At 41.3% G+C, this 13,130-nt stretch overlaps 1 protein-coding gene across 1 annotated transcript; it reads left to right on the forward strand.

The window, feature by feature from the left end:
- Positions 1-564: 564 nt before the first annotated feature.
- On the forward strand, positions 565-1,262 carry LOC134444876 (zinc finger protein 570-like; the record flags this gene model as incomplete). Its single annotated transcript, XM_063194051.1, has 2 exons — positions 565-717; positions 781-1,262. Coding segments are annotated over 2 exons (635 nt in total), but the record flags the coding sequence as incomplete, so codon positions are not given.
- Between the last annotated feature and the right edge of the window lie 11,868 nt (positions 1,263-13,130).

Raw genomic sequence — 13,130 nt, forward strand, 5'->3', positions numbered from 1 at the left:
AAGGCAGAAAGGCCAAAAAAATGACATAGTCAAATGTTCTATCAAACGGCTTCCTTGGCGGAGGTCTACTCTGCACTCTCAGAGTGCATTTGTAATTCAGAGAATACATTTTGGATCTGCATATAATGCCTTGTTTTCTGTTCTTTAATAAAATCAGAACAAAATAACAGAGGAGTAAAAGAACAGGGATGAATATATTAGGGATGCACCAATACCGATACTGGTATCGGTATCGGCACCCGATACTGCTCATTATACTCGTACTCGTACTCGTCAAGCACTTGCCGATACCAGGAACGATACTGCTATTACACAAAACAATGTAAAATCTTGTCACGTTCTGTGGACTTGAAAGCAGCATGTACTCGGTATCGGCAAGTACACACATTAATGTACTCCTACTTGTATCGGTTTTCAAAAAAGTGGTATCGGTGAATCCCAAGCTCGACAAAGTCCAGGTGTTTACAACTGAACCCGTGTAAATGAGATTTTTTTTATTAACATGATGGACAAACATTCAGTATACATGTAAGGCTGTAAATTGTACATTTCTGTTTTTTACAGAAAAGTCCCACCATTGCCAACTTTGTGGAAAAAGCTTCTTGGCGGCAGGATCTCTCAAAGCACACCAACGCATTCACACAGGAGAAAAACCATACAAATGCCATCAGTGCGAGAAAGCTTTCTCACAGGCACAACATCTCAGACAACACCAAAGTATTCACACAGGAGACAGGCCCTTCCATTGCCAACTCTGTGGGAAAAGTTTCGCACGTTTAGAAACTCTTAGAGTACACCAACGCATTCACACAGGAGAAAAACCATACAAATGCCGTCAGTGCGAGAAAGCCTTCTCACATGCACAATGTCTCAGACAACACCAACGTATTCACACAGGAGACAGGCCCTTCCATTGCCAACTCTGTGGGAAAAGTTTCACACGTGTAGAAAATCTTAGAGTACATCAACGCATTCACACAGGAGAAAAAACATACAAATGCCATCAGTGCGAGAAAGCTTTCTCACAGTCAGGAAATCTCAGACAACACCAACTTATTCACACAGGTGTCAAACCATACAACTGCCAAATCTGTGAGAAAAGTTTCTCACAGTCAGGACATCTCAGGAAACACCAACGCATTCACACAGGGGAGAGGCCACACTACTGTCAACTCTGTGGGAAAACGTTCTCAGACACAAGGGATCTGAGACGACACAAACACATTCATACTGGAGAGAAACCATATAAATGTCAATTCTGAGAAAAAACTTTCTCAGAAGCACAACTTGTCACATCACATCAGCGCATTCACACAGGGCACAGGCCCTACCATTGCCAACAATGTGGGAAAAGCTTCTCAGAGTCAGGAGGTCTCGCACGACACCAGCTAACTCACACTGGAGAGAAGCCCTACCATTGCCATCACTGTGGGAAAAGTTTCACACGGGCAGATTCCCTTGAATTACACCAATAACGCATTCACACTGGAACCACACAGCTTTGAGAGAAATTGTATTTTATTTTGTATTTTTTGGGGGGGTTGCTTTTTGGCCTTTATTATCACAGGACAGTATGAGAGTATATGAAACGAGTGGGAATGACACATGGGGCAGGGCCGGGAAATTACCCCGGCCGGACTCAACCCGGGGTCCCCGTGGGCATGCAAGCCCAAATGTGGGGGGCTTAGCGTACAGCTTTGAGGGAATTTAACTGGATTCTGTCCATTAATGTTTGGAAAGCATGAACCATTTATTCTTTCATTATATTACAAGATATTGCATTACATTTGGCAAACGTTTTTTATCCAGAGACTTCAAATCGAGGACATTGTCATATCATGTGCCGTGCGCTTACAGATACAAGGGGAAATGTACAGAGCAAGAAGTGCAGATGCCATATAGGGTTGATGTTTTTATTTTTTAAATACAATTGCACAGGGCTAAGTAGGGTAGACACACACACACACACACACACACACACACACACACACACACACACACACACACACACACACACACACACACACACACACACACACACACACACACAGACACAGACACACACACTGACAACTAACATGCCTTAGAGTTTAACCCAGATCTGGATTCAGTGCAGTAGCATATTTTATTATGTCAACTCTGTTACAACAAATATCATGGTGGAAGTAGAAAAACTATCATTACGCAAAATATTTTAATAATGATTTAAGATAAACCTTTTTGCCTCAAGGGTTGCAAAAGATGAGTTTTATGTCAAACTGATGCTTAAGTACACAATAAGCAACAGATTTGACAGTTTGTATTTCAGTTCTGTTTAGGATATAGTGTTGTAAAGGTTGCCACTGTCACTTTAATGGTGTGTCACTTTAGTGTGAGCTCATGTTCTGTTTGTTTATTATTAAAATTTGTCCTTTTTCTTTCATTGTATGTTTTTTTAATATTTGCAGACTTATTGTCAGCCAATTGAATGTCATGGGTGGTATGGGGGGTACCGGGTCCTTAAAGGGACAGTTTGGTCAATTTCAACATGCAGTTGTATTGCTCACGCTACCCTTGACTTGTCAGTACCTGGTGATGCCACATTTTTCGGCTCAGCCCTTTCCGAGATATGAGCAATTCTAATGGGGGCAGCGTTTGTTTACATTTTTAAAAAATGAAACATAGGCCAACTCCAAATATTTTCCCAAAAGGCACTGCTGTTTGCTAGTTGTCTGCTGATGTTTTATAACCTTTTGGATGTTTTTGGGAATAAATAAAAATGTTTTTTTTGAAATGTAAACAAAGAGCTGCCCCCATTACAATGACCAGGATCTCGGAAACGGCTGAAGAAGAAGAAAAAAAAATCTCAGGCACTGACAAGTCAAGGGTAGTGTGAGCATTACAACTGCATGTTGAAATTGACCAAACTGTCCCTTTAAAGGAATTGCATTAGGCTTTCCGCTGCTAGACACCCAGTCATACTTTTGAATGGTCGTGCAACACTCTCTCAATTCCCCCTGAGACAGGAGAAATCAGTATTCACCTCTTAACACTTCCTCCTACAATGATGTTAAAACCGTAATTTTGCATCATTGTAGGATGAAGTGTAAGAGAGGTGGATTTCTGTTGAGACTACAAGCCTTTTCCCCACCCTTTCAACCCCACCCATAGGGGGTTGGACCTAATGCGCTAACAGACCTATCACAGATCAGTGTGCCAGTGCTTTTGAAATTACTGGCATTTAGGCTCCAGTAAGTCACTGCAGGGGGTGTTCACTCACGGAACTAGCTACTAGCCACAACTGGCTAACCCTAATCCAAATTTAAGTGCAAAATGAATGGGTGTCAATGGAGTTTTCTACTATTATAATTTTTGTGATTTTTAAAAAAATATTTTTTTTTGCCCTGAAATATTAATATTCAGTTCGAAGAAATAATAAGATCTCATTTGAGTAGCATGTTGATTATTTTGCGCCACTAGATTATTATACTGGGAGACAAAGCTCAATTTATGAGGCCAAACCCATAAACATTCAGGATGCTAGCGAGGACAGGTCGAAATCTTCTTCCCTGCTGTAAAATTAGACACCTGAAAGACTTGTCAATACAGCCTATTATTAAACACCAGCCATAGTGTTTACCTGATGACTGGAAATTGCATTAGCAATGTATTTAGCATATGGGCTCCCTTTTCCATTCCATATATTTTCCCAGATGAAAGACTTACCAACGCTCGCCAACTAGTGGACACTCAATAGGAACTGCTGTATGCATGCAAAGCTAACTGGCTACAAAGGGAATCAATCAACCTGAATCTTCTCCCTCTATTCTAAGTTCTCTGGTCACTGGTAGAGCTGCCTGGGTGTGGCCTGTGGAACTTGAGCATTGCAAAGCATTATGGGGATTGTTGTCACAAATCCACAAGCACTAAAAAGTCATTTTCTGCCTTTTCTCGGCCAAGAAGGCACCAAATTAGAAATGTATGCTACTATTCTACTACATATATGACCCACTTTCAATACATATTCATGTGTCCACCGGTGGAATGCCCCTTTAAATGACCTACACAGGAAGTAGTGGGGAGAGGTGACAGGTGAGGATTTTCGAGAAACAGGAGCCTCCGAGAGGCTGTGTCGTGAAGCATTGTTTGTGTGGATTACCTTCTGCGTTACTCTGTTTCGGATTATTACCTTCGTGGAGCATACTGAGAGGCCTTGGTGAATTACATCAAGTAAAATGACTTTTCCCGACAAAGCGAATTGGTGATATTGCTTCCTTTCACTTTTCATAGGCGGTACTCCAGAACTCTCGTTGTCAAAAGCGCGTAACACCAGCAACTTTCTGAGGTATTTTGGGTTGCTCTCATCGTGGGACTTACTTTTGGTTGCACTGGACATTTGTGGACTTTTGGGGGAGGGAGAATGGGTATACGACGTATTTGATGTAGGTGACCGTGGGCTTGTTATTGACAGGCACTTCCACTGACTTTAATTATTAGGTTTTTTTTCTATTTTTATTTTATTTTCAAATGTATTCTACTTTTTTTCTTATTTTAAAATATATATATATATATTTTTTATTTCGATTTTTTATTTTGCATTTTAATTATTCTCCTATTGTTAATTCATTGAAGATTTGTCATACTTTCTCTACTGTTATCTACTTGTTTTGATTGGGGTTGCCAGATGAGGCTGATGATTTCCAGCCCAAAATATGCTCAAAACCCTCCTAGAAGCACAAAATCCCGCCCAATTCTATTGATTTCTATGGCAAAAATTGGGCAGGTTTTTCTGCTAAATGCCATTTTTACCCTCACACGGCCATCCTAAGCAGCCCAATCTGGCAACACTGTTGTAAAGTGTCCTTGGGTATCTTGAAAGGCGCTTGAAATAAAATTCATTTATATTATTGTCATTATTGTCATGTTGTATACCCTTGTGGCGGATGAGCTGGTGTCAAGTGAAACATCAATACAGCGCACTAAACTAATCAAAGGAAATTCTTGTGCTCTCGTTATTCTGTATGCTCTGTGTGAATATTTCTGTTACTGGTAGTTTGGATAGAGTATTGTGTCTGTCCACGGCCGGTCATTTAATCATTTACAGTAATCCAGCAGTGCTGTTTCTGTTACCATATTTGCAGTATAAAACCCCCCGTGAAAACGTGCGTTGTGGCTCTTTCCTGGTGTTGACTATCAGGCGAGTTGCTACAGTGTTGAATAAAAAATAATTGTGAACCTTTTCTATGTTGTATTTTTAAGATTATGGAAAGACCTCAATATTGTAAATTGATGCTTACGGTGGTGCTCATATGTTTACATACCCCAGCAGAATATACGCTTTCTTGGCAATTTCTCACAAAATATGAAAGATTTCACAAAACCTTTTTTTTCACTCATTGCTAGTGACTGGCTCAAGATATTTATTAGCAATCTTCCGTGTTTACTCTTTCAAAAGCATGATCACAACCCAAACTACCAAAATGACCCTGTTCAAAAGTTTACATACCCTAGTTTCTGATGCTGAATATGGCCCTGTTTAACATCAGGGACCGCTCTAACTTGTTTGTGGTAGTTGTGGATAAGGCTCTTTATTTTCTCAGATGACAAAACAGCACATTCTTCCTGGCAGAATGGTTGTTTCCTGTAATATTTTTGGGTGTCTTGCTGGAACCTCACATTTGAGCTTTCCCTTGAATGGCTCAATGATGTTGAGATCAGGAGAAGGAGACGGTCGCTCAAAAACTTCATTTTATTCTTTCTGAAGCTAATGACGGGTTGATTTGGCTTTCTGTGTTGAAATATTGTCATGTTGGCATGTCCAAACAATGGACCATGTGCAGTTTCAAGGCTGATGTGTGTCAAGTTTCCTCCAGTATTTTTCACAGGGCAATGTATTCATCATTCTGCGAGTATAGACCAAAAGTATTGTGCATTTGTAACTCAAATGTCCCCATGACATCAGTGGTCCATGACCATGTTTCACAGAAGGGATGGTGTAACCTTCATCATAGGCTCCGTTGACTGTTCTCCAAATGGTACTGTTAATAGTGGCTGAAAAAAGTTCCATATTGATCTCATTTTTCCAAATGACTTTGTCACAGGGATTCTGATGCTTCTCGCTATGCTATTTGGTGTATCATATGCAAAATAACATGTTTGCATTTTTGTAGCAATGGCTTTCTCCTGGCAACCCCCAACAGCCCATCTTTCCTCAAGTGCCTCTTTGCTGTACAGTTTAAAACATTTTTTCATGTTGTCCTATATTTCACCTGAAGTTATTTTTTGGTTGTCCTATGCCTCCTGAACAATTTCCCTTGCAATGATCATTGCAATTTAATGATTCCCTTGCCCAATGGCTTGATTCCAACCAAACCCCCTCATATTGCATTTCTGAATTGAAATTCCAACAGTGCCAACATGACAATATTTCGACACAGAAAGCCAAATCAACCCGTCATTAGCTTCAGAAAGAATAAAATGAAGGTTTTTGAGCGGCCATCTCACTCTCCTGATCTCAACCCGTCATTAGCTTCAGAAAGAATAAAATGAAGGTTTTTGAGCGGCCATCTCACTCTCCTGATCTCAACATCATTGAGCCACTCAGGGGAAACCTCAAATGTGAGGTTCCAGCAAGACACCCAAAGATATTATAGGAAACAACCATTCTGCCAGGAAGAATGTGCTGTTTTGTCATCTGAGAAAATTAAGAACCTTATCCACAACTACCACAAACAATTTAGAGCGGTCCTTGATGTTAAACAGGGCCATATTCAGCATCAGAAATTAGGGTATGTAAACTTTTGAACAGGGTCATTTGGGTAGTTTGGGTTGTGATCATGCTTTTGAAAGAGTAAACACAGAAGATAGCTAATAAATGTCTTAAGCCAGTCACTAGCAATGAGTGAAAAAAAAAAGGTTTTGTGTAATTCTTAATATTTTTTGAGAAATCGCAGAGAAAGCGTATATTCTGCTGGGGTATGTAAACATATGAGCACCACTGTATTTACAGTGATGTTTAAAGTACTGGACTGGAGTGGAAATACAATAACTAATCTGGAAACGTACTTGAGTAGAAGTAGTAGTGCTCTTCTGAAACCATACTCAAGTTGAAGTACTTAAAGGGACACTGTGCAGGACATGGTCAAAAAGGGTACTGCACCTATGCTGCTCATCGAAACTGGGCTGCCTATTGCCAAATTTGATACTTTCATGAATATTTACTGAATAACAAACTAATATTTTCTAGTATGGCCCAGGTACAGTCATTTTTGCAGCTAAAAATGGCTATTTCTGGAAATTCAAAATGGCAGACCATGGAGAAGATCCCCAGAAGTTTACCATTCATAATGAATGCTAAGAATTTGATGCTGGTGGTAAGTATTCACGACAAAGGTAACATTAATGAATGGGTAGCATGAATTCTGGAAATAAACAACTAAAAATCTTTCACAGTGTACCTTTAAGTATTCAAAATGTCTTGTACATACTGTATTCGTAAGTATTGCCAGTAGACATATTTAGAAGGTGAGAAAGTGGATCACACTCGGGTTCTTCTTTTCTTCTTTTTATTTTTTATTTTTTACATAGCAGCAGAGGTGTAGACAAACGTTTCGGCTGTTGCCTTTGTCAGTGTCGTGTCTTACTAAGCTACTAAGCTAAGCTACGAGACACTGATGAAGGCAACAGCCGAAACGTTTGGCTACACCTCTGCTGCTATGTAAAAAATAAAAAAGAAGAAAAGAAGAACCCGAGTGCGATACACTTTCTCACCTTCTAAGTTATTCAACTGGAGACGCACCACATAGAAGAGCGTGGTGTATCTGAACTAGTAGACATATTTAGAAAATACTTCTCTGGTAGGCCTTCTGAAAATAAAAGTACAAGTGAGTGAGAAACTGATACTCAAGAAAAGACCGTACAAGTATCAATATTTACTACTATACTTCAATTATGAAAGTTAAAATACAAATGCAAAAGTCCTTGTTAAAAACTTACAAAAAAAAAAAAATTCTCCACAGTGCACAGATTTATAGTGCATTATTTTAAATATACATTTGGCAAACCAATCTTATCTGGTTCCAGGGCGGAGGTTCATATTTCCCACATTATTGTCTGAGGCCAGATTAATCTCCAGAGGTGTCAAAAGTAAAAGTGAAAATAGAATAAAAGAATAGACAGATTCCTTCCAAACCAGGTGATTTATCTGAGTAACAATCATCACATCTGTGTACTTGTCTTACAATCAGCTGACTCTGCACTGGTTTGATCAAGTTTGTGGTGGGCCCTTGTTAGCTTTTTAGTTGTTTTTTTTTAAATAACACCACAGTCTATCTGTCCTTTCATTAGGTACAATGGAGTAAATGGTGTAACTGCTATGTAATATCACGTGCTAGTGTTGTACTTACACCATGAATTTACTTTTACTTTTACTTATACTTTTGACACTTCTGTTAATCTATCCTGTGCCCTGTGAAATACTAAAGCAGAGTAATCCAGACTTTAGTATGAAATATTAGTTTAAAATAATATATTACACTTTATTTGGCGTGTCGCTGCATAACACATTCATAGCTGCTGTTATTCACTTTGCATGAAGGATTCACGACTGTTTCGTATAAGACATTCTAGCAAACCTTTCATAAACATGGTGAGCCCTATCTCTGTCATTTCGTGAAGTATTCACGAAAAAAATAACTTTAATTTTCGTGGTGCATTCACGTTATTGCCCGTTTTTCGTGGTTGGGCAACGAAACGCTGCCTATTTAATGAAAGCGAACGTTTGCTTGATTTTTTCCCCCATTGTTATTATGGACAAATACTATGTTATAACATTTCAAGCATATAACCTCTTAACCTGAATGTACATGCAGCCTAGATCGAGTAATGAAATGATTATATCATATTTCACTTACAGTAGCTGATGCTTTTTCCCAAAGGGAATTGCAGTCATTTACAGGGTATTGGTTACAGTCCCCAGAATAAACTAAGGGTTATATGTGCCTTGCCCAAGGGCACTTCAGGAAGGGGAATGGAGGTGTAGGGAGAGGTACAGAGTGGTGGGGACCCATGTTTTTACCATTGTAAGCTTTGGTGACCCAACTGTGCGAGCGCCTGCACGAGAGGGAGTCACATGATAGGCCTACCCTCTGTTTCCTGCGAAAACTCATTTTTGTCATTTTATTCCTCAATTCGTCTTCGGTCAAATATAGAATAAATGTTTAATAGCACTAACATTTTGTTGCTTCTATGCATATATTAGTTAAATGCTTTGTCATTTATTCAACATGGGCTATGGTATTTAAAATGAAACCCCTTAAAATCAAGAGGGCTTCGCGACCCCCTGTGGATCTTTGGTGACCCACTGGTTGGGTCCCGACCCATAGGTTGGGAACCACTGGTGTAGATGGAAGTGTAAGGAAAGGGGATTCGAACCTGCAAACCTCTGATCTTAATACCATCTCCCTAATCATTATAGCCATGGTTGACCTGATGAAACTTTAGCTAACTTAATCAATCCTGTTTAATAGGTTCAGAAATACAGTAAAGCAGAGTAATCCAGACTTTAGTATGAAATATTAGTTTAAAATAATATATTACACTTTACTTGGCGTGTCACTGCATAACACATTCATAGCAGCTGTTGCATAGCAGCTTCACTTTGCATGAAGGATTCACGACTGTTTCGTATAAGACATTCATAGCAAACATTTCATAAACATGGTAGACAAAAGGACATAAACTTGTCAAAATAAAAAGCTTAATATAACCCCCGCATCTAACCTGCAATGCTGCTTTGTTTATCTTTCATTTTGACAAGTTGCTGTCCTTTCATCTTCCATGTTCATGAACGTTTTGGTATGAGTGTCTAATGAAAAAGTCTTGAATTTTCCATGCAAAGTGTATTAAAGCTGTTATGAATGTGGTATGCAGGGAGATGTCCATATGTGACACACACACAAACACACACACACACACACACACACACACACACACACACACACACACACACACACACACACACACACACACTCACACACACACACATACTATGTTACCTAGTGCGTTCCAATATGCGACCTTGCGCCCTCCACTTGTGCTTGTGGCGTCGTACCAGGAAGTAATAGGTCATGATGACATCACTGACAACAGCATTATAATTCAATATCACGCTTAGGCTTATTGTAATTTATTGTCATTTTCTCATTTGCAAACTGGATGGTGAATGAAGAATAGCTCATGTATAGTAAAAAAGCCGCACTCCCGGATCAGTTTCTTGCAGTTTTAAAAGTTAGCATGGCAGACAGACAGACATTTCGGCCTAAGGGGTCTTACACACCAGGGCGGTAAAGCGTCGCGGAACGGCCACATTTTTTACCGGCGTTAGTGAAAATAAATTGAAACATATCTGTCCTTACACACCAACCGGCGGTAGTCGAGCGTCAGCGGCGCGGGAGCCGGCTCCGCGCCGCGCTGCATTTGGAAAATAGAACTCGAGCGTATTTTTCACGTCGGCGACCGGCGGTGTCTCATTCAAATGAATGGCAAAGTAGCATGCTAGCTTTGGCTGTGGGGAGGGTTTTGAATAGGACTGGCCGCGCACGCCGACGCTGTCAGTGTGCAAGGCAGAGAAAAGCACGCCGGCCAAAACTAAGCAGAAAGACCGCGTCCGTCCTGCGACCGTTCCGTTCCGCCTTGGTATGTTTTGGCCCTAAGACGCTGAAGAAGGCTTAAGGCGGATTCATACTTGGCGTGACTGGCGCTAGTCTCCTTCATACCTCACACGCGACGATGGCGCGCGCCGTCACGTGACCCAAAATGACGTCACACGCCGTGGCGCGAGTTCGTGCACCCCACATTTTTTGTAACTTGGCGTGCGCCACCAGCGACCATGTAGGTAGGCAGACAAAGCAGGAGTTGCGAAGAGAGGCTACAGCTACTGTAGGCTACTACAGAATGGATTCTGCATCATTTTGAGGATAATAAAATGTCCTAGAGAGTTATTTTATCTTCTCCCTTAAATGTTGTTCAGTGAAACAATTGTTTACTTTGTTCAGAAGCACGTTGTGTTCGGCAATCTATTTATAAATTCTGCCGCCAGAACAATGCTCTCACATGGTCTTGGAATGATCTGGCAATGTAGGCTACAACAAAAATCTATGTTTCAATGTGGTAAGTCACAAGTCAGACGTTCAGTAGCCCTACAGCAGCCGTGTTTGGCTTTCTATTTTATACATCCGTAGAACTCACGCTGCGAGTTGCGAAAGATACTGCCGTTTCTCTCATGAACAGCAGAGGGCACTTCCGAAAATGCGAGCGAAAGCCTGTTAATGGCGCTTTTGAAGTATGAATAGTCTGGTGCAAGTGATGACGTCATTAATGGTTCTCGCGCCAAACGCGCCAAAGTGCGCACCTGAAGTATGCAGAGCCCTTTAGGCCGAAACGTCTGTCTGTCTGCAGTGCCATGCTAACCCAGTATTAAAACTGCAAGAAACTGATCCGGGAGTGCAGCTTTTTTACTAAACATGAACTTTGCCGTTTGCTCGCACCCAAAGACCTTGTAATTCTACTAAAAGAATGAAGAATACTCCCCAAAACGTTGTTGTGGGTAGGCTGACAGTGGGGATACTTTATTGTTTTGTCCACGGAGGCTGGGCCAGGAGGCGGGGTCAGGCCACAAGCACAAGTGGAGGGCACAAGGTTGCTTATTGGGAATGCACACCTAATCACCATCCACAAACCTGAGCTAAAATTGTCTAATATTGGAGAACACTGTGTCACCTAATCACCAAATAGAGACCCTCCTCTAAAAATAAATATGCACATCTTATTGTTAACTACTCAGCTTTACCGTCATGTGCACTACTTTCATAAGAACACTGCATACAAAATGTAAAATGTAAATAATGTGAAATTCCCATTTTGTTTAGAGCATGTGTACGCTATGTATGGAATAGCGGCCGACGAGGTGTCCCGATATCAAGGGAAATAATGGACAAAGCGGAGCGTTCGCCAAGTCCATTTTCCCTTGATATCGGGACACCTCGAAGGCCGCTATTCCGCTTATCACCCGGTTTCCAGCATTTAAGTATTAATTTATTAATATGTTGATCTAAGGCTTCGTGAGAAAGTAGATTCACCACTGCACTTGGTACGTTGCTATGGGCACCACTTCCTAATCTAGTGAGACGCGCCTCTATCGGAGGCATGTAAGGACGCGCGCAGAATGTTGGGGTGACTTGACAACCACTGTAAATGCGATAGAATTGACGACTGGGTTTTTGACTTGACAACCAGATGCGATAGAATTAGTAACGGGGTCTTGACTAGACAACCAGATGCGATAGAACTAACAACGCGGTCTTGACTAGACAACCAGATGCGATAGAACTAGTAACGACACTTCGCCAGAACGTTAGAAAAAAAGCAACTTGGACGCCCGCACGCCCGCACGACATCATAGGTGTCCTGCTACCGGGGAATAAAGGACACCTGCTCAGCCAATCAGAAGACGTTCCGTCTGCTCACTGGGTGATAAAAGATCATACAGTGTATGACTGCATATGAGCCCTCTTATTCTGTGACCTCAGAGAGTGTCATAGATATGAAGTTCTATGAGAATGTCTCTTCCACTCCCCTCCCTGCAGGACATTTACACCGCACGCCTCACCCGAAAAGCACTGATGATCATCAAAGACACAAGCCACCCTGCACACAAACTGTTCAGCCTCCTGCCCTCTGGAAAGAGGTACAGGCGCCTCCGTTCCCGTACCACCAGGCTTGCAAGCAGCACGATGCATCAAGCAATCAAGATACTGAACACTCAACCCACTCTCCCTTCACTGTCAGCCTCTAGCCAGCCAGGCCACTGACAACGCTCCCCCCCTCATCCCCACCACCATATCTGCGACTGAACATTCCACCTGCACTACTACATCTGTGACTGAACTTTCAACCTGCACTAACTCAAAACATACACATGCACACACACACACACACACACACACACACACACACACACACACACACACACACACACACACACACACACACACACACACACACACACACACACACACACACACACACACACACAAGCACACTGCACTTTCTGCACTAAACCCAAACATACACACACTGACACACAACTCATA

This window comes from Engraulis encrasicolus, unplaced genomic scaffold (assembly GCF_034702125.1).
Source record: "Engraulis encrasicolus isolate BLACKSEA-1 unplaced genomic scaffold, IST_EnEncr_1.0 scaffold_808_np1212, whole genome shotgun sequence".
Classification (NCBI taxonomy): domain Eukaryota; kingdom Metazoa; phylum Chordata; class Actinopteri; order Clupeiformes; family Engraulidae; genus Engraulis; species Engraulis encrasicolus.